Source organism: Protobothrops mucrosquamatus, unplaced genomic scaffold (genome assembly GCF_001527695.2).
Source record: "Protobothrops mucrosquamatus isolate PMUCROS unplaced genomic scaffold, P.Mucros_1.0 scaffold_199, whole genome shotgun sequence".
Classification (NCBI taxonomy): Eukaryota; Metazoa; Chordata; class Lepidosauria; order Squamata; family Viperidae; genus Protobothrops; species Protobothrops mucrosquamatus.
The window spans coordinates 70,652-93,975 of NW_015386275.1; the positions used below are offsets into that span (position 1 = coordinate 70,652).

The window sequence follows — 23,324 nt, forward strand, 5'->3', positions numbered from 1 at the left end:
GGTATTCTGCCAGCAAGGTAAAGGTTTGCAATGTGTGGTATGAGCCAAGAAGTTATAAAGAGGTGTTGGCATTACCAAAAGCTGAACAAGAAAGATGGAAGGAGGCCATGGATAAAGAGATGAAATCCATGGGAGACCATGAAGTATTTAAATCAGTGACTTTGCCACAGGGAACCAAAGCTGTGGGTTGTAAATGGGTATATAAGAAAAAGGTATTGCCAAATAATGATGTACAGTTGTTGCAAGATTTAAATATTAATGTAAAAGAATCTGTAAAGGTATTTGAAGACAATGCTGCCTGTATAAAAATGGCAACTGGTAACAGGGTGAAGAACAGAAGTAAACATGTAGACATTAAGTATTGTAATGTCAGGGAAGCTGTAAAAGGAAAATTGATTAGTTTACATCATTGTTCTTCTGAGGATAATTTGGCAGACATAATGACTAAACCATTGGGTAGTGTTCACTATGGAGAATGTATTAAGTCAATAGGTCTGATGTCTCTTCCTGTCATGAAGGGAGGAGTGTTGGAATATTCATGAGCAGGAAGAGTCATGTGGTAACTCAGTCAGCCAATGTGAAGAAAGTGCTACTGAGTCTGTGCAAAAGGGTATTGAGTTGGAGCTGGATTTTGTTTGTTTCAGTTTCAGTCTCAGGTCTGTCTCTGCTGTAAGAAGTCTTCATTGTGCTATGTTGCTGTAAAGAAGAATGTATGGTATTGTAAATATTTTGATATGAATATAAAGAGTTTATTTGAATCAGCTAAATGCAGTCAACTGTGAGAGCTTCTGATTTATTTTTTCACCAATAGAGAAATTAAAATTCTCTAACAAAATATATGCCTCTTCTTGAAGGAAGACATATATCCTAACCCTTTGTAACATATGTTCTGATTAGATCATGCTAATCAACGGGATTATTGCAATACAAGTGGAACAATCTTTAAAGAAGACTCAAAACCATTAACTCATACCAAATTCAAAAACATAAAAAGCTCAGCCATCTAAATATTGGGGACATATTATATCATATTTATATTACTTGATGTCACCTATAAGGCATTTATTATGTCATTTAAAATCTAAATAGTTTAAGACCAGGTTTTCTGATGAACTAGTACTCTTTTTATATTTTTATAGGCATGTATACAAATTTATATTAAATTTAAAACTGTCATTCCTTTGCTTAACGAGCAATTCATGCCATTGATGATTCTGTAATGAAAACAAAGTAAGTATATTTACCTTCTTCATAAACTTTAATTTTTTTATCATCATCTTTTTTATTCCCAAATATTTCATGGGAACAATGAAATGACTGCACCATGAACATAATTCAGAATATTTTCAACGTCATTTATCTATTAAATTTGACTCTTTAATTTGAAGTACTCAATGTGATTAATAAAAATAGAATTCCAAACTTTACAACATATATTAATATTAATGTTAAAATAAAATACCAAATAAAAATTGACAGTTTACAAATCAGATTAAACTAAACAGTTTTTCTAAACTAAAATTACACGATCTGCTAAGATGGTTTAGGGCAGGGTTCGGCAACCTTAAATACTCAGAGCCACTTGGACCCGTTTCCCACAGAAAACACTGGGAGCCGCAAAACTCGCACGCGCATGCGCGCATGCTGGAGGAGGGGGCTTGACTGAAGAGTTTAATGAAAAATAGAGGCTGCTGTGCATGAGTTCTCTCTCTCTCTCTCTCTCTCTCTCTCTCTCTCTCCCTCCCTCCCTCCCTCTCTCTCTCTCTCTCTTTCTCTTCCTCCCCCCCTCTCTCCGATCTTCTGCTCACCTGGCCAGCTGGCCTGACGCTGTTCTCCAACAAGCTGACACACATTCTTCTTGGGCTGGCTCTCTCCTGCCCTTAGTCTGCCAGTCCTCTTCCCCCACTCAGTGTGAGTGTGTGTGTGTGTGTGTAAGAGAGAGAGAGAGAGAGAGAGAGAGAGAGAGATGCTGCTTTCTGCTGCTTCCTGCGGAGACGCAGCAAAGGCAGGAGCCCCGCCCAATAAGCTAGTCAGCTTGTCAGAGAACAGCATGAGGCCACTCTTTTACACACACACACACACACACACACACACACACACACACACACACACAGAGAGAGAGAGAGAGAGAGAGAGAGAGAGAGAGAGAGAGAGAGAGAGAGAGAGAGAGAGAGAGAGAAGGGAAGTGCAAGTGCCTCTCTCTGTCTCTGTCTCTCTCTCTGCAAATGGCGGAGGAGGACTGGGAGCCACAGGAGAAGGCTCAAAGAGCCACATGCGGCTCCGGAGCTGCAGGTTGCCGACCCATGGTTTAGGGGCAAATTCAATTCAAGGTAGTCCATTTTGTAGCCTATATCATTTTCTCATTTTTTACCAATCTAATTGCAATTTGTTATTAAGACACAAAAGTGAATCAACTTTTAAAAACAAACTAATGAATTTTCTTTGGCCTGCTATCCAGAAAAAACATTTAAATGATCAACCCTATATGAATGGCTCCAAATAAATGGAAAGTTAATAAAAGCTCTCTCTGTTCACACATGCAGATTTTTTAAAAAGTTGCTTTGGGAACTGTGCTACCTTAATACACAGCACATTTCATTTATACAGACACTGGAAAGCTTTTCAATTTTTTTAAGACGGTGGGGTTTTTTAAGACACTGTGAGCAAGGTCAATAACTAGAAAAAATGTTGCTGTTACTGCAGCTTTTGGAGAGGGACAGAGGTTTCCCACCTATGTCCTAATACAGTGGTGGTGAACCTATGGCACGTGTGCCAGAGGTGGCACTCAGAGCCCTCTCTGTGGGCACATGTGCCGTTGGCCCAGCAGAGTTTGCCAGAGTAGCAAGCACGTGGCATTTGGAAGCGACAGGGCAGGAAGTGAGCGAGCAAGCGGCGTTGGCCCCCCGAGGATGCCCCAGAGATGGCGAGATACCAGCCACGCTCACCCAGTCTGCCGTGATCACTGCAGGCACGCCCACCCAGTGGACCATGCCCCCCGCGCCCCCTGAGGGCACCACAGTGCTGATGCAGCCCTGGCACTTTGTGATAAATAAGTGGGTTTGGGATTGCAGTTTGGGCACTCGGTCCCTAAAAGGTTCACCATCACTCTCCTAATACATAAAAGGTGGGGACAGTAGCCAATAAAATATGTAATGCACATGAACCAGGAATATATTGGATATCTTAGCAATATAAGCTCCCTTATAGTGCCAGATTTAGAATGTGTATACAATCAATAGACAAATCCCTTCTATGGATATCTGGAAGCCTCTGAGAAGGCCAATTAGCTAGATTTTCTAGCAAACACAATCTGCTCTCTCTCTCACACACATACCATGTTTATATTTGGGAAAAAATAATTTGATGGGGGCTTTTGTTCAGTGAATTTTCCCAAAAGCTTCAGCTAGCTGTGGAGAATCAAAGGAAAGAATTTAAGCCTGCTGAATCTTGTGACATAAAATTTTCTCGGGACATAAAAAGGAACATAATCCAAACCAAAGTTGTATATTCAAAGAGTAGTTAGACAAATTATGGACAGGGAGCTGATTTTATTTTCCAAGTGTTCAAGGTAAAGAGAGTATTTTTCAAAGCATTTTTTCCTTGAGCTTATTTTTCTTTTTGGATGGTCATATCCATTGCTCCTTTGTTTCCACTTACTCTCTGAATCCTAACTGTTTTTTATAACATTCACCTGGGTTTCCTAATGAATTCTGAATATTCTAAACCAATGTTTCTGATGCCAGTTTGAATCTTGGTGGGATGAAATCTGATAACATGCCTCCAAAGCATTAAGTTCTTCTGATTATCAATATACTGGATCTTAAGTTTCCTGATGTTTTTTTAAACAGTCGAAGTGAGAAGAGCAATGCTCTTATAATGTAAGTAACAGTTGAAGACAAATACATATGTATCACACTGTCTAATCCAGGGGTCTTCAAACTTGGCCCTTTTATGACTTGTGGACTTCAACTCCCAGAAATCCTCAGCCAGGCATGCTGGCTGAGGAACTCTGGGAGTTGAACTCCACAAGTCATAAAAGGACCAAATTTGAAGACCCCTGGTCTAATCTGATTAGGTGGAGGTGACAGGCAGAAAGGCAGAAGAAGGCCTTCTAAGGGACATGGCATAAACAACAAGTATTCATGGGTTACTGTGGAAGACATTTCCCCCCAAGTTACAGAGGCTGGCAAGAGCCATTCTCAACCATTTAAGTTGTCTTTCTCAGTTATACTTATACTGTACAAAACTAGTACCTAGGAAAGTAAGGTAAATTCTAACGAGTGATGTTTTGGGCAACTTCTAATACTTACCACCTATGGCATCTTCTAAGTTGAAGTCATCACCTAGACAGAAAAAAACTGTTAGATATCAATGTCTCATGTAGAATAACCAGATTGTTTTGCAAACAAAAGGCTAGTGATCATGCATGAAAGGAAATGTACATATATATAATAGAATTTAGACAGGGAAAATGGAACAAATCCATTTGCACAAAGAAATAAATGGGACAAATTATAGAGAAATATATGCAGTAATTTGATGAAGCCTTTACTAGAACTCCATTGATATATCTTATAATTATTTTAAGAGTTTTCTTATATGAGTAGGAAAAAAACATCCTAAATGGTTCAAGACAAATATCTATTCAGAGCATTAATAAGTCAACTTATTAACTGGTGGTGCAGTGGTTAGAATCCAGCCCATAGTCTGGAGTTCTATCCTGATGGGACTCAAGGTTGACTCAGCCTTCTTTCCTTCCAAGGTCATTAAAATGTGGATCTAGATTGTTGGGGACAATATGGTGACACTGTAAAATGCTTAGAAAGTGCTGAAAAGCACTATGGGGCGGTATATAAGTCTAAGTGCTATGTGTTGCTATTGCAAAATGAAGTACATAAAAATATTTGATTTTCTTTAAAAAAACTGCCCTATTTTAAATCCATAGTTTAAAAAAAACCTCGTATGGTAGATAGGACTAATAAGAACATATGAGAATACTCATATGCTGACTAGGAAACAGAAAATCATAAATATTCGATTTTACTTCTATTGGTCTTCAACTTTTCTCAAAATTAAAGGAGTATATATTTGAGCCATAGCCATTTATTGTTCAAATGCAATCACATTCACAAAATAACACTATTAAAAAAAAATGTTTACTGCAAAAATCTATACTTACTTGGCTTTTTGGTAATTGTATTAGGCCTTTTAGTAGGAGCTAAAATAGAAAAGTAGAATATAAATTAGTTGCAATGATCCATTAAACAGAACAGAATAAATATTCAGTCCTTAAATCCTTTGTAGTCCTTCAGAAATGAAAATTGGTGGGATAATTTCATGTAACTCTGAAGTGAGAAAGCAGTAAAAGACACCTAATATAATTTTTAAAAAGTACTTTCATCCAATGAGTAGAAAGCAAAAAATTCCTAACTACCTCCACCCATTATTTTGTTACTATAAGCACTGTTGCTCCAAAAATATGTCGCACTACCATAAAATGGCTCCTCCCTGCAACAGAGTGATGCTAAACTGATTTTGTAATAACTAAATCTATAAGTAGACAGATTCAATTTTTGAAAATTCTTCCCAATCTCAACAGAATGTTGAAAAAAACATGTGAAGGGGCTTGAGATTCCGATTATCTATCAGCAGGATAACTGTCTTTAAAAATATGGACAAAAGAGGACATGTTTGGTTTAGTAGAGCAGGGCTTTTCAACTGGTGGTACGTGTACCACCTGTGGTACATTGGCACCTGGCAGGTGGTACGCGACCATCCTAGAAGTGATAGCAGGGGAGGGAAATGAGCTGAACTGGCGGAAGCACCGCACAAGCCTGAGCAACAGATGGGTGGAGCTGCAGGGCTGTCAGGGCTCAGCAGAAGCGCCAAGCACCGAGCTCCAGCTGATCGGCACTTCTTCTGATTGGGCTTCTTCTGATCGGTACTTCTTCGGGGCTCAGCAGAAGCACCAGGATCAGCGCCAGATTCCAGCTCTTTTCTTTGTGAGGAAGGGGGCAGAAGGGGGGATGAGACTTCCACGTTCCTCAAATTTGGGGCAAAGCAAAGGAAACTGTAAGTTGCCAATCACCTGGCCGACAGTGGCGGGTTTGGCTGCACTGTGCACGAAGCAAAAGACAGAGGCGCCCTGAAAATGGACCGGAGGGAAAGCAGAGCAGAAGGAAAATCTGAAACCACCAAAAAAAAAACCCAAACCCACCTCCGGACAGCCTTTTCCCCTCCTTTCTGAACATGAGGATTTGATCACCCGAGAAGCTGCTGCCGCCGCCACCTAACCATCCACTGAAGGAGCTTGGAAGGAGCAAAGCCCCGGGACCTTTGCTGCCTTGGGCTGCCTGGATTCAGAAATGGCTTGTGCAGCGCAGAGACCTCTTCCCCGGGGCTTGCAGTGGTTCTTCCTGGCCGCCCTGATGGTCCCCTGTGACAGACAAGGGGGGCAGCGAGAGGAGGGGGTGCCGCCTGCTACGGGGGCTTCGACCTGTACTTCATTTTGGACAAGTGGCCCGGCATCACGGTGGCTGTGCAGGATGTGGCTGGACTGCGTGGGGCGCAGCAGCCCTGGCAATTTTTCAAAACTCCATAGCAGTTTTTTCCCTTTGCTTTGGGTGCCCAATTTGGACAAAAAACGCCTGGCGGATGCCGCGTTCCTCTTTCCTCGGGAGAAGGTCGAAGGAAAAAGTTTGACTCCTTCGCTGGTTTCTCTTTTTTGCAACATTGCTTTTTTTGAGGGGGGGAGTTTATCAAAGAACAGCTGTCAGCTTTGGCCTGTTTGGTTAGACTTACAAATGACCGTTTCCAAAGCCTTAGTAAATCCCTCGCTCGGCTTCCCTCATGGGATGTAATTTCTGCGGAGCAACCGTTTAAGACAGGGGTGGAGAACCTTGGCTCTTTTATGACTTGTGGACTTCAACTCCCAGAATTCCTGAGCCAGCCATGCTGAGGGGAAAGGGAGAGGTTTCCAAGCTGACCTATGCTAGCTCAGGAATTCTGGGAGTTGAAGTCCACAAGTCATAAAAAAGCCAAGGTTCCCCACCCCTGGTTTAATATTTCTGAACTCCGGAGTCAATTCGAAACTTGCTCCATGGCAGTGGTGGATTATTGATTCAATCAATAATTAGAAATTAGCATCTACATATCCATGAAAAAGAAATATCTTTGGGAAATATTAAACAGGCAGGAACAATAGGAAAAGAAGTAGAAAACCTAGCCCCAGAAACCAACTATTATAAATATGAAAGGCTGCTCCAAAAGAAACATCCATTTCCCTTCTCTTAGAAAAGTCAAGCCAAAAAATAAAAGTACCAGAGAAAGGGAGTTTTTTTCTTTCTCTCTCCTCTCTCTTCCTCCTCCGCCCAGCTCAGTTAATAGTCTGGGGCAGACAGCCAAGAAACATGAAGCAAAAGAAACAATGTAGTGATAAGTACTACCCTGAACAAACTAAAAGAAAGCTGACAGGATTGCCGTATACCAGGGGTGGCGAACCTATGGCACGGGTGCCAGAGGTGGCACTCGGAGCCCTCTCTGTGGGCACACGTGCCGTTGCCCCAGCCTTGCCTCCCCTGCTACCCCCTCCTCTCCAGCAGCCCCCCTGAAGGAGAGTCACCCCTGAGCATGGCCCACACGGAGCAGCGCAGCCAAGGACATGACAGCCAGGCAGCGTAGACAAGACTCTGCCCTCACACCCCATCATGCAGTTGATGCTGCAGGGCGCGGGCAGAGGGTGTGGCCGCCATAGCGCTGCTGGGCTGCCTGGGCGATCTGCGGCGGACCCTGGAGGCGGTGAGTGGTCCTGTGGGCAGGCAGGGGGGGATGGGGGGGCAGAGCGGGGGTTGGGCATGGGGGTGGAGTGGGGGCGGGGGCAGTTTTTGGGCACTCAGTCTCTAAAAGGTTTGCCATCACTGCTGACTAGTTGGAACTTTTGGAAAAGTGGAAGATAGTAGTCCAACACATTTAAAATGGTTTAAGTTAATGAACAGATTGCCTTGACAATCACTTGTAGTTTTGATATAGCCATTCCTTGTTTAACAACTACCTCAGTTAGTAACCATTTGGATATTTGGTAGCAAAAAGTGCTATAAAATTCATTTTCCAACCCTATTTACATCTGGCAACAAAACCCTTCAGTATGAAACTGATCAAGGTCTATTCAGTTAGGGCTCTAAACAATTAATTAAGCTCAGAGTTGAGTTTGTCAACTTGCAGTTAGCAGTTTTTAGGAGAGTGTTATGCAGTGAAGAAAAGCAGCTAAGAGACAGCTTGTTTAGGCTTTCTGAAAAGGGGAAAAAAACAGATCAGGCAGAAGACAAGAGACCTTTATCTGAATGAAAGGTCAGCAGCTAGTGATCTTTTCAGTGCCTTTACCTCTTGCTCTCCCTGTTTTAATCACTGGTGTTTATTTTATGATTTATATCCTGCCTTTATTATTTTAACAAATAGGTCAAGGTGGTAACCTTATTTAATACTCCTTCCTCCTCCTATTTTCTCCACAGTAACAACCTTGTGAGAAAGGGTTGTGAAAGAATGATTGGCCCAAGGTCACCTGACTTTCAGAACTAAATAAGTGTTTAACCACAATACTTATCTTCTCTAGATCAGGGGTGTCAAATTCGCAATGTCACATGACGTGTCGTGACGTATTGTGATTTTTTTTCCATTGCCGGCAATAGGGTGGGCACGGTTTCAGCATGACGCATCCAGCCTGCGGGCCGGCAGTTTGAACCCCTGCTCTAGATTTAATTTCAGCTTCTCTTCTCTCATCTAGCATGTCATTGTGATTAGGTGAAATTCAGGCATACTGCATAAGAGAAATAGTAAAACTGTGTGAAACACCACAAATCAGAAACTTGGATATAATTCAGTATTTCAGAGAAACTTGGCCACTTCACTCTTTTCTTTCTGTTCTCAAAAATTTTATGAGCAAACTGAAAAGTATTAGCTTCCATAGAGATTTACAGTAGAAATCTGTCCATTGTCTCTTTTATTTTCCGCTTTCAGTCGTATTTCAGTCGTATTTCCATGAAAATGCTAGCCTCCCTGCTTGGGGTCTAAGCTATATTTGTTTTTATCATTTATAATAAATAAAGATTTGATCAATGGATTTCAGTCATGACTTAAAGGTTTTTTCAGGATAAACCGTTCATATCTGTACTTTTTTTTTCCTTTGTTTGATCTTCCTGTTTGATGCACTCAAGCAACATGGCAGTGAAAAGTTGAGTCATCCTAACATCACTATATATCGCTGCAGAGGTAATTAGAAAATGCTGCTTGGCAGCATATATAAACATCTTGCCAGGATTTCTTTGCCTCATTTGGATCAATGATGCCTATACATTTGTGCTTATTATGAAATGACTAATGATATTACAACTTGTTATTCTTTTTGCTAGACTGCCCATTTTAAAACCTCTAAAAAGTTTAAAACGCTGCTAAACAGTTTCAATAAATGAGTAGCAAAGGTGTTTGTTTATGATAAGAGAGACTAGCACTGTATCTTTTTTTATTTATATTCTATATTGCACATGAACACTAAGTTTTGAAGAGGCATTGCAGATAGCCACTAAGTTTTAAAGAAATATTTTTTTAAAAAAATTAAATTAAAAAGGGAAATGCTATTTTTCATATCCCTTCAAAAGTAAATTAGAACATTGTAATCATTTCATTAATATCATTATTTTAATTTTACTTTACAGAAAGATTATTCTTGTATAGACAGCTTTCCTTCTGTAAATAAAACTTCATTCATTAAAGAAATTAGGTAGGATATGTGATGGTAGCAAAGCATTTTTCTTCAGGCATGCTGCAAAATTATGTAACTATTGAAAATAAGTAAGAACTATAGTTTGTTACTGTGCTCTTATCTGTATTGAAAATTAAGTGATGGTGAGTTTAAAACTTGATTGCCTTATAATACATTCAAGGAGTCTATAGAAGAATTAATGGAATTAAATTATATAGATAAAATTATTTGGGATTAAACCAAATTGAGGAATGCTAAAAGAAGTAATTTGATGATTTGTATGGCTTTGATAGTGATACATAAAAAAGTGGAATACAGTTAATCCTCAATGTATAATTATAATTAAGTCTGTAATTATGGTTGTAAGTCATTGTGGTTGTAAGTTGAGGCATTGTAACTGGATTCAAAATTATTATTTTTATTATGGTCATTAGGTGTGATTGTTAAGCAAATCCATTTTCCCCATTGGAATTTTTTTGCCAGAAACTGGAAGTAAATGCCTAGAAAAATGTAACATAGTCATGTGACTATGAGATGCTGCAAAGGTGAGCTGGTTGCCAAAATGTGATCACATGACCATGAGGATGTAAGGAATAAAATTTTAGAATAAAAAGTGAAGTTAAGTGACACGTACTCTGTAAAAGTTCTACACGTAGACTGTAAGATTTCTACACAAAAATTTCTACACATAGGCTGTAAGATTTCTACACAATTTCTACACGTACACATACCTTGTAAGATTTCTACACGTAGGCTATAGGATTTCCACACTAAGCTGTAGGATTTCATGATAAAATACATATAAGGGAATAGGTGAAGCAAAATAGTAAGGGGCAGGGATAATGTATTTTGTTTAGGCGGCTCTGATAAGATTGTAACCTCAGAGGANTCGGGATAGAATGTATATAATGTGTGTGTTTGCTGTGACTAGGTGTGGCTCAAATATTTATTTGGAGTCCACCACACTTTGCAAACCGTTGTATCCAATAAATCTCTGTCTAATTTCAACTTGCTGTTTGGTGTTATTCAGTGGGCTGGAATTTCTGCCAACAGTTCTGGCGCCCAACGTGGGGCTCGAGACCGGGATCGTTTGTCTGCACCGGATCCGGAAGGTGACGTGGAAAGCATGCCCTGTCGATTTCGACAGTCTATCTCATGTTTTTGTTAAAGGCGCAGCAACGCTTTCCTCGGTGAACCCATAGAGTTGATATTAGACACAGATATGAATTGAACCGGTGTGTGTGTTGCTGGCTTCCGGGAACTGGGCAACTCTGTGCACGGACCTAGGTAAGTGTTCTGGGGTGGCCAGTATACACTGCCTAGGCAGTCGGTGGGAAGACTGGGTAGACCTGTGTGAATTTGAGTCAGATTGGGAGTGTGAGAGACATCCCAAGTATCCACTTAGCGAAAGTGGACCTCTGATAACTCTAGATTCACGCGAGTGCATATCTAGGGGTATCAGGAGGAAGTGAATTAAGGAATATATGTGAAGTCTCAATTAGAATACACGGGGCGGTAAACCAGTATGGGCAACACAGGGAGTACTCCAGGAAAGAAGTGTTTGAGAAAAATAAGGAGGAACCCCAAATTAAATATAGATAAAGAAAGTCCATTAGGGGTTTTGTTGAGTAATTGGGGAAAACCTCCGTATAATGAAATAATTAGTAAACTAGACATAACCAAGGAAGATATGGTTAATTTGTGTTGTTTTGTCTGGTGGGAAGATGAAAAAGTAGAGTGACCTAGATTAGGAAAAAATGACTATTTTGCTTGTCAGAATTTATATGAGTATATGTCAAGGAAAACATGTAGATCATTAGTCAATAAGTTAGACTATGCTTTAATTTGGAACCCAGATAAATGGGTCACCTTGACTATGAGGGGCCCTAGCCCTCATAAAATAACCTCAATATATTTACAAGAAGAAGAGAAGAATGAAATAGATGAAGAAGAAGATGATGAAAAATCCATGAAATATTTACGCCCACCTTATAATCCTAATCCACCACAACCAACAAATGTACAAATACCTATTCCACCACCCCTACCAGCTCCTGTAACACAAGCCCAGGGAGCTGTGAGAGATGGACCCTATAAGGTATTAGTAAAAGAATTGGAACAATTGAAGAAAGATATAAAGAATTTTCCCTTTAAGGATAAACCACTACAGGCTTTTCCTTTAAGAGAAGTACCCAATGGAGTAGATGGCCAAGGACAGGCCCGTATCAGTTTTATACGTGAGCCTTTAAAGGCATCTGAATTACGTGCCTTTAAGAAAGAAATGAAAAGCATGATAGAAGATCCCATAGGGGTAGCAGAGCAACTGGATCTGTTGTTAGGAGCAAACATATACACATGGGATGAATTGGGAGTAATACAGAGCACATTATTTACAGCAGAAGAGAATCAGTTAATTCAAAGAGCAGCTCATTTGGTCTGGACTAGGGAACATAATCCCCAAGCACAGAGGGCAATTTTGGCAGATGTAAAGTTTCCTGTAGTAAGACCAAATTGGGATAATAATAATGCTGCAGATAGACAAAACATGGAAGATATGAGAGTATTATTGATAAGAGGAATAAAAGAAGCTGTTCCAAAAGCACAGAACATGAGTAAAGCTTTAATGATAGAACAAGAAAAAGAAGAATCTCCAGCTACATTCCTCCAAAGACTGAGAGACGGAATGAGGAAGTATTCTGGAACTGAACCAGATGACCCAGCAAATACTCTTCTGGTAAAAATACAATTTGTGGTAAAATCCTGGCCGGATATAAGCAAGAAACTACAAAAATTGGAGGAATGGTCAGGGAAAAGTATAGATGATTTGTTAAAGGAGGCACAAAAGGTAAATGTGCAAAGGGATGTAGAGAAATTTAGGCAACAGAATAAGATGATGGTTGCCACAATAAACCAAGTAATAAAACAAAAGGAAAAGAATACAGAAGGAAAATGGATATTACCTGATGGATAGCAGGTGTTGAATAAAGCCATAACACGTGAAGTAATCCAAACACTCCATGAGGGTTTTAGAAGATGTGTTTCTGAAAGGTATGGCTACAGGAGAGTTTTCACTGTTGTGAAACAAATAACGGCCGGATGTCTCATTTTGCAAGAAAGTTGATAGGCAAGCTCTAAGAGCAAAGGAAATTGGGAGAGGAAAGGAGCTCATTGGCTTTTGAACAGTTCCTTGAAATAATAATAATAGTTATTTGTTTGTCAGGAGAAAGTATGAAATGAAATATCTGTATGTGAAAGTGTTTATACAAGCAGTTTGAATGAAAGTGAATGTGTGGATATGCTGATCCTCTGTGTGTGTGTGTGTGTGTGTGTATGTGTGAGTTTCTCCCCCTGAAAGAAACAGTAAACTGCAGATGTTTTTGTTGTTGCTGTAAAAGTGAAATGGAAAATGCACGTGAAGAAGAGAAAACTATTTTGTTAGTGGTGAGATTGTTGTGTAATTTCTTCTTCTTTTCCTGTCTCTTTCCACCCCACCCCCCCGACTGGCTGTGTTGCTTTAAGAGCTGGAGAGACAGAAAAGAAAAGGGGGGGGGGTTCTGATCTTTTTAACTTTTTTTTCTGCTTAGAATTCTGGTTTGAGGAAGGTGGGGTGGATGTGAAATTTAATACCCATTCTTGCAGTAAGAAATAAGGTTATTTTTTTAAATAAATGAAATATGAGAAGAACTGGAATACCCCTATATAACCATTAACCAATAGAAATGACTTTGAATTGATTTGTTTAGATTTATAAATGATTTAACCTATTAAATGGAAATTTGTTTCCATCTGAATGGAATCTGATTAAATTGGAATTTGACAAAAATTATATTAAAACCAAAGAGTTGATACTAGAGTTTGATACAAAACTATTTCAGTAACTCAGAATATCTTATTAAGCTTGTTTATTTCTTTATTTTGTGGAGTTGCTTTTTTTTGTTGTTGTTGTTGTATTTTTTATGTTTTTATGTCTCTGTGCAGGACACACTGATAAAAAATAATAATAATAATACCTAAGAGAATTGAAGGAATTGTAATTCAACCCTTGTTTAAAATGAAGGAGTTGAGAAAATTTTGGGGATTATAAATGAGCTATGTTGTTTTGAATAAAGATTTATATGCAAACAAACTCAAGCAGAGTTTGGTGAGCACTCCTTTGTTGGCTCTTTACTAAGCAATTTGTTTGTAAATACATACGGACAAAGGAATGGCTAGGGAGGGATAATTGATACTTTTCTATGGTTAATATATGGTTGGTTATATAATAAGTATGATATGTAGACAAATACATAAAATGCTCTATAACAGTGGTTCTCAACCTGTGGGTCGGGACCCCATTTGGGGTCGATCGACCATTTCACGGGGGTCGCCAAGCAAGGCTGTCCGCCATTTTTTTTGTCCGCCATTTTTTTTGTCCGCCATTTTTTCCCCTTTTCCGGCGGGTGCCTTACCTCCCTTGGGCTGGGCCAGCTGGTGGTCGGACTGCTCCATCTCTGCCGCTTGCCAGCTACGCCTCGGCCGGCGCAGGGGGCGGAACCATGCATGCGCGGCGCTCCCGGGCAGGGAAAGTCCTCGACTTACAACCGGTTGGGTAGTCCTCAACTTACGACTGGTTTAGTCCTCGACTTACGACCGGTTTAGTCCTCGACTTATGACCGGTTGGGGTCGCGGCATTAAAAAGGTTGAGAACCACTGCTCTATAACATCTAATGGTGAGGCTATTTCAATGCATTCAAGTTGATTTTAAATTACCTCAAGTGGGAAATTCCACAATATGAAACTCAAATGACTTGGATAAAATGTTTACCTTTAGTATTGTTGCGAATGAGAACACAACCATGGAAAGATTTAGGATTGTCTCCTTATGAATTGTTGTATGGTGTGTCATTTATGCCTGGAAACATTTCCATGGACTCTTTAGTAACAAGGGATAAAGTAATAAGACATTATGTGCATAAACTGTCACAGTATCTTGATCATTGCAGAAAACAAGGCTTGTTGATCCAAACACCCCCTTTGGAATTTCCTGTTCACAAGTTTGAGGTGGGACAGTGGATCCTGATCCGAACATGGAAGGAGGAGAAATTGCAACCTAAGTGGGAAGGACCATTCCAGGTGTTGCTGACCTCTGAAACTGCAGTTCGGACGAAAGAAAAAGGGTGGACTCATTATACGCGAGTGAAGGGACCAGTAGCTGAACCAAAAGGACAGTGGACCTGTGTTCCGGGTGACAACTCGTTTAAATTGATACTTTGTAATCCTGTTTAAATGTGTTGTAAATGTAAATGCCATGTTGATTGTTGTTTTTTCCATTGTATTGACTGTGTAAGATGTACTGGATGTGAAGAACATTTTGGACCATGCAATATAGTACTCATTGAAAAAAAATTGAAACCTTTTGAAGAATACACTGAGATATTGACTGGAGTGGTAAGATATACTCTAAAAGATACTCCTTCAATCCAATTAGCCCAGGAAGAACAACGAGAAGCCTTCATAAAATATCACAGTTTAGATAAAGAAAAGGAAGCCTTCATAACATATCACAGTTTAGAAGAAGAAGATTAATATAAAATGTGAATCCCTAGTGCTGTATATTTGTCTCTGGCTGTATACCTCTCCCTCTCTAGGGAGCGATATAGAAGAGCAACAGAAGCAGAAGGATGTGAAGCTGCATTACCAACGCCACCAAAGGGAACGCAGTAATTAAAACCTTGGTATATCATACCCAAGCACCTAAGGGGTGTATATTTCAATCTATATGTCAATTAAATAAAACACAATATTCAGTTTGTAAGGGAAGAGACAAAAAGATACAGTGCTATGATCCATCGATGCCAACATATTTGAATGTCAGTATACATGTGGGTTTAGCTAAAGTAGGAGTGAGACAGAGACCTGAAGGTGAAGAAAGATTAATATACGTTAATTCTACTAAAATATTAGAAAAAGGGACAGAAAAGTATTAAGTCTATCTTATCTCGCCACAAAGTGTGGAGACTCTAGTTGGATCACAGCATATAAACAAAATCATAATTATATATGTTCCACTAATTTGAACTTTGCACATGGGAACCCCAATCAATGGTTACCTTGTGCGGGATCTACTAAATGTTCAGGGTGGAGGTGTGTGTGATTACACTGGAGGAGGTTATCCAGGATGTAATGGTATTACCCAATTGAAAAGAATATATGGAACTAATACGATGGAGTTGGAAATCACTAAGAACCATTCTGATGTAGTAAGTTATGGATTTGGAATAGATGGTACAGGATCCGATCCATTAACTTATATCACTATAAAGAAAGAAAAGATATATTAGCTAAGGAAGGAGGGGTATGTGAGAAGTTTAATTTAACAAATTGTTGCTTACAAATAGATGAAACAGGTGCAGAAGTGAAGCAATTAACCACTGAAATGAGACAACTTGTACATGTTCCAGTCCAGACTTGGACTGGTCTTTTAGATGAAGGGAGATTTTTGGGAGGAATCTTTCGCAATTGGAAACAAGCATTATTCATGGTGGGCATAATATTATTAGGACTAATGTGTTTGCCCTAATTCCTATGATTAAAAATTTAGTCCATACAACTGTAACCAGTATAATGGATGGCATCAAACGGGAGGAAAAGATACAGACACTGTTAGCTTTTAAGGAAATTAAAGACAAAGTAAACATAATAGAGAATGAACACAAAAAAAAAAGAAATTGAAAAAAATTTAAGAAGATTCTAAAATTTAAATAAGTATGAAAAGAAAAAGAATGGATTTGTAAGGAATAAAGTTTTAGAATAAAAAGTGAAGTTAAGTGACAGTACTCTGTAAACTTTCTACACGTAGGCTGTAAGATTTCTACACAATTTCTACACGTACACATACCTTGTAAGATTTCTACACGTAGGCTATAGGATTTCCACACTAAGCTGTAGGATTTCATGATAAAATACATATAAGGGAATAGGTGAAGCAAAATAGTAAGGGGCAGGGATAATGTATTTTGTTTAGGCGGCTCTGATAAGATTGTAACCTCAGAGGAGGGGCCAAGCCGTCAGGATAGAATGTATATAAAATGTGTGTGTTTGCTGTGACTAGGTGTGGCTCAAATATTTATTTGTAGTCCACCACGCTTTGCAAACCATTGTATCCAATAAATCTCTGTCTAATTTCAACTTGCTGTTTGGTGTTATTCAGTAGGCTAGAATTTCTGCCAACAAGGATATGTGCAGCCACCTTAACTTCAAAAACTCTGGGAAGATCCATTTTAACTTCAGATAGTCATTAAGCCATAATTGTAAGGATTGTAAGTCAAGGACTACTTGTGTTAGCGATCAAATAATAATTTAAAGGATTTCATAAAGTCTGGTAGAATGTTGAACAACAAGAAGGCTGCAAGATTGTACAACTAGAGAAACTGAAATTAGAAAAATGCCATTATTTTTCCGCTGTATGGTGGGAAAAAGCTGAATGTGAAAGCTACATGGAGTTACAATAGTCCTTGATTTGCCACTGGTCACTTAGAACCAAAGTTATGACCAACCCCCAAAACATAGGGTAGTAGTTTATGATGCATTGAACATAATATTCAATATGTATTTTTACTAAATAAAATTGGAAATTAATGTGAAGCAAAGCACAATTTTAAAGTATTATGTTTTTGAACAATAATTCTATAGCTTCTGTAGACTGGATACTTTTCCGTAGAAAATAAAATGATAAGTAGCTGATATCAGTACTTTGCTTTGGATTATAGAGAGAATCCTGAAGTGTTAGAGTGAACAGTGTGCAATGTCTTTCTTGCTCCTGAGAACTTTATTTCCTAAGGACCTGTACATTTTCAGCCAACTTCTATTTGAGAATGGAGAGTCTGAAAGATATGTCATATATTAGGTGAAATGGAAAATAAAGACTTGTTTTGATTCTGAAACAAACATTACATGCTGGAAGTTCTGTTGAACCGTTCTGAATCAGCCATGATTCACTAAAAAAACGTGTATCAGAGTTTTATATGATACAAAAACCTGCAGGGACTCAAGGTAATTTTATGGGCTGAGTATAGGGCAAGGCTAATGCAAGTCATCTGCTACTCTTCTTCAAAGGCAAAGAGACATGGTGTCTTCCTATGCCCCCAACTTCTTGGCCCCTTTTTCCCCCCTTTCTCCTAAGTTGTTGTTACTACTATCAGCATCAGCCTTAATTTTTTCTGTTGTTGACTCCCAAACACTTCTGCGTACAACAAATGCATTATCTGTTTCATTGTGTATCCAATCTAAATGTTCATCTTTAGTTTGGGCACAAACCATCCCAAAATAGCAATTCTGGATACAGAACAATTCATTTTGACCATTTTGACCATCCTTACCAGTAAGATAGAGGGTACTATCTTTCCAATAGAGTTAAGAATAGGAGAGTTGATTAGAGCAAACTCCTGCATTATGATACACTTACTCTCAGGTAGTTGATTTTTCTGTGGCATGGGCTGATTTCCATAATCAAATAGAACGCTGTTACCTTCTCTCCAAAGTGGTACCTACTGTATTTATCTATTTGTATTTGCATGCTTTCAAACTGCTAGGTTGGTAGGAGCTGGGGCAAGTAACAGGAACTCAGCCTGTTGGGTGGCATTCAGGTCTTGAATAAGAGCTGTCAGCTTTCTAGCTGAAAAGCTTAGTGTCTTTAACCGCTGAGCCATGCCCCCCCAAGACATAAAAAAGGCTTTATTAGACTAGTTGAAGGTTTCTGTAAGGACCCACCCCACTTTGCAACTTAAGAAGACAGAACTCTTGGAATATTTCTTCCAACAGGCATCTTTATTAAGAGAAAATGGTTGCAGGCGTTCTAGACAGGACCTGGGGCCAAGCCCTACGGTTCAAGGTTTTAAGGGGTCCCCAGCAGCCCCACCCCACCCCACCATCCTTCCAGCGACAATCCCAGGTGTTACATTTCCACCCTTTTCCTCACTGCTGGTGGAAGGGAGACTTCAGAGGGGAGTAGATGAAAGCTGATAGCCCCATTGTTATAATCAAAAGGCTATTATAAGTCCTTTTGGTGGTATCCACATTCAGTCCTTTTGAAGTTGTACCGAAGGAAGTGAGGGCCATAAAACCCCTTTGTTCACCCTCCTTCCCCTTCATCGTATGACAGAATCCAGAGAGGGCAGAAATGGGGTTTTCCATAGTCGATAACTAGGGATGAAATATAATTGGATTATGACATCCTGCCCCCTTAAAAATAAGAGAGATCCACCTGAAAGAAAACAAAACAGGTATAAAAATTAGTCAGGCTTGTTAGGATGCTCTGTGTGAAACTTCTTTAATAGCTTCGGGGCTCTGACATGATGTTTATGGACCCACTCATTTTGTGAGGCAGGGAGATGTTTCCAAGCAACTAGATACTGAGTCGCTCCATGATATCTCCTAGAATCTAGGATTTCCTTTATTTCGAAGTGTTGTTCGCCCTCCACCATGATTGGAGGTGGTGGTGGGGAGATTTTTGGTAGTAACGATGACTGATGCTCTCTTTTCAGCAAGCTGCAATGAAAAATTGGGTGTATTTGCCTGAGAGTTTTGGGTAATTCTAATTCTACTGTTACTGGGTTTATGGTTCTTTTAATTGGAAAAGGCCCTATATATTTTGGTCCAAGTTTTTTACAGGGTTGTAGGGACTTTAGATATTTTGTAGGTAAGTACACCATTTCTCCTATAATGAATGGTGTAGGCTCAACCCTTTTTTTATCGGCTTGTGCTTTGTATGCCTGCCTAGCTTCATCTAGTGCTTTTCTAACTACTGGCCAGGTGTTTTGTAATTGTTCCATCCATTCTTTCAGTGATGGGATCGCCGGTTCATTTGGGGTTAATTCTGGCATGGTGTTGAAACTTTGACCGGTGGCTATTTGAAAAGGAGTGTAACCTGTGCCGGAGTGGACTGCATTATTGTAAGCAACTTCTGCGAAAGGGAGTAGGTCTGCCCAATTTGTTTGCTGAAAATTAATAAAGCATCTTAAATATTGCTCAAGTACTGAGTGACAGCGTTCTGTTTGTCCATCCCCTTGTGGATGATGGCTAGATGTCAGTCCCTGAGTGGTCCCTAAGAGGGATAAAAAATTCCTTCCAAAATGCAGACGTAAATTGCACTCCCCTATCAGAGATGATGCATTGGGGTGCCCCATGCAATCTGTAAATATGCTGTACAAAAAGTTTCGCTAAGGCTTTTGCGGTGGGAATCTTTTGGCAAGGGATAAAGTGCACCTGTTTGGAAAACAAGTCCGTGACCGTCCAGACAACAGTATTACCATTGCTTTCTGGTAATTCCACTATAAAATCCATGGCTATTTCCTTTCAAGGGGCTGAAGGATTTGCCACTGTTTGTAACAGTCCGGGCGATTTCCCTTGCAACCTCTTTGCAGTTGCACACTTTGGGCAGCTGGCCACGTAACTTTCTATGTCCTTTTTTATGGATGGCCACCAAAATTGCCGTTTAATTAAGTGTAATGTTTTTACAAATCCAAAATACCCTGCTGCCTGATGAAGAGAACCCTCAGCTCCCTAGGAGAGGAGAATTCTGAGCCCTATGGCCGCCCCAGCTCCTGGAGCCGCAAAGGGAGAGACACCGAGGGGGAAGTGGAACCTGCAGCCCCGGGGACATCTGCTGATCCAGTAGTCCCCACTCCCCGCCGACGGCGATCTGGATGGAAGACAATACCACCAACAACAAAGGCACCGATCTATTCAAAGACTCCTGCTGCTGGACGTGAGATTCAAGGGGGAGCCAACACGCTTGGGGTTTTTACTAACCCAAGTCCTCAGCTACATGGAGGAATATGGGTGGCACATCCCCAGCGACAAAGCCCGTATCCAGATCGTGCAATCTGCCCTGGACCGGCCGCAGATTGGGTGGTGAACTTGCACGACTCCAATGCCCCAGAGCTCAACGACTTCAACCGTTTTATGTCCTCTCTGAGAAGGCGATTTGAGGACCCCATGGCTGATCGCAAAGCCCGCGAAAGGATAAAAACGATGAGGCAAGGCAAACGCCCGGTAGCCGAATATACGCAAGAATTCTGGGCCATTGCCAGCAAACTGAACTGGCCGGAAGACATCCTACTTAGCCACTTCAAAGACGGACTAAATTATGACCTATATGACGCTTGCCTGCCCCGAGGGGACCCACACCAACTTGAGGAATGGTACGTCTTGGCAGAGGAAGCAGAAATTGACATACTGAAGAGGCACCGCCGAGGAAAACAATGGAGCTGCTCACCGCATGAGTTGACACATGAACCAGTGAAACCATTGGCTACGGCCAAGAAGCAAATGGGGTGTTTCAAGTGCAGGAGAGAAGGGCATCGGTCTGTAGAATGCCGCTCAAAAGCCCCTGGGCTGCCTGAGTGCCTGGCCAGTGCACGTGTGTGCATGCATGTACTTCCCCCATTCGCACCAGCATGTCAGGGCGTGGGCGCTAGTGATACCATGTGTCGTACAGGGGCTAATTAGCGTCACAAGTGCACCATTCCCCTCGTGCCAGCATCGTGGCGGCACACGGGCGCTATGATCTCTGTGAGCGCACATTCCTCCCACTTGTGCTAGCATTGTGGCAGCCCACGGGCACTCATGGCCCTGTTTGCATCGCACGTGCAATTGCCCTGTTCGTGCATCTCCACCCCCTTCACTGGGCTGCCAACCAAGAAAGGTTGGGGACCCCTGCCTTAAATGATGCCTCTGACATGAATGGGGCAGAGAACAAGCAGTACGGGGAGTGTTTCTTAGAATGATTTGGAACAGTTTGCCACTGTTATGATAACACAGCCTCCTAACAGAAGAAACAAAACATTTTTCCCAGTAGTATTATTAAAGGAAGATGTTTAAATAGAAGAATTAGTGTGAAGTCAGAATGTTAAACTGACCTTCTATACTGCTAATCAAAATATTACTGTGTTAACTTTATAGTTATTAATGTATTAATTTTTCTTTTTTCCAGTTCTACTCACAAAGTTCTTTTTCTTTTCTTTTCTTTTTCTTTTAGTTGAGTATTTCAGATCTCATTAGGGCACCACCAGTGGGAGAATCCTTTGAAGGAAGAACTTAAGAAATAAAGTGGCTGGGGCTTGTGACAGCGTTTTTTCTTACAAAATTTTCCACAGAATTAGCAGTCAACTTTATGAATAAATGCACCAAATGTCTAACATGTATAAATGTACACTGATCATCTGAGTATGTGTTTCATGTTAGGGCCATAATTTTGGCATTGTTGTAGTTTGCTACTTGTACTCAATATTAGCATCTGTCAGTTAATTGTTTTAAGTAAGTGAGTTGATTTAAGCTGGTATGTGTTATGTGAGCCAATTAATTACATTAATTTGATAAACTGTCATTTTAATACATTGTATGAACAGAGTCAAAAGAACTGTTTTGAAATGTATTTAAGACTTACAAGAAAGAATGGGACATTGAGCCAAGGGAATAAATTCTTTATTCAAAATCTTTTAAGCATAACTAGACCTAGAAGTTATCACTGGTACAGTATGTGGTGGCATGAACAGTTATTGGCAAGGCATCATATGCCCATGTAATGCCTCTGCTTCATGAATTGTATTGGTTCCTAATAAGTTTTCAGGTGCAGTGCAAGATATTATGAAAGGCTGGTTATCAGCCTTTCATAGCATGGGACCAGGTTATTTGAGGGACTGTTGTTTTTGTCTGTTTTACATAGTCTGACAGAGTTAGTCCCATCAATTAAATCATATCCCTGATGGGACCCTGTCTTAATGCTTGCCCTCTGAAACATCTTTCCACCCAAGATTCATATGGCCTCTACCCTGCTCTTTTTAAACAAACCCTTAAAACAGAGTTTTTTCCCCATGCTCTGAGCTAGAATGAGTGGTATGCCCCTACTAAGATATTCAGTTGTTTGTTGCTTTTTCTCTGAACTTTCTTTGTAATTTATATATTATGTATTTGTGCTTGTGTGTCTGTGTCTGTAAACCATTTAGAGCTGTACAAATTGCACTGGCCTATAAATTATTTATGCATAAATAAATGGCTAGAAGGAGCGTTGTCTTACCTGAACGCCTTTTCTCAGCATGAAGATGTAGCCTCCACCAATGGGTTATCGAAGCCTTCCTGCTCAGTTTAGACTAAGACCAAACTCTAGCCACGCCTCCCTTGGGCGGTCCTTTCCCAGTTTTGTGTGACGAGGTGAAGCATCCATGGTCTGACACAAAAACTCCTCCAGGAAAAAATATTTGCCTAGACCAACTATCAAGGGTGGGTGTGGAGGCTACATCTTCATGCTGAGAAAAGGTGTTCAGGTAAGACAACGCCCCTTCTCCAGCATGATAGATGTAGCCTCCACCAATGGGACATACCCAAGCCACCCATGTCCCCGCCGGGAGGGAAGTCTAGGCCTGTGATTCATGAGTAGAAACCACTTGCTGCAAAACCCTCCTGCCGAAGGAAGCATCTGCCGCAGCAAACTGATCAAGCTTGTAATGCCTTATAAATGAAGAGGGGGAAGACCAGGTAGCTGCCCTACAAATCTCAACCGAAGCCTGGGTAGACCAGGCCGCAGACGTGTCTG

The 23,324-nt window shown here is 40.4% G+C and overlaps 1 protein-coding gene across 1 annotated transcript in view; it reads right to left on the reverse strand.

Moving 5' to 3' along the window:
- The window catches only part of LOC107296093 (CD99 antigen), a 121,056-nt gene that overhangs the window by 39,897 nt on the left and 57,835 nt on the right, over nt 1-23,324 (reverse strand). The window contains exons 2-3 of the mRNA XM_015825440.1: nt 5,180-5,218; nt 4,311-4,343 (exon numbers count right to left, since the gene is read on the reverse strand). Of these exons, the coding sequence (XP_015680926.1) occupies nt 4,311-4,343; nt 5,180-5,218 (72 nt within the window). The remainder of the gene's footprint in view (nt 1-4,310; nt 4,344-5,179; nt 5,219-23,324) is intronic.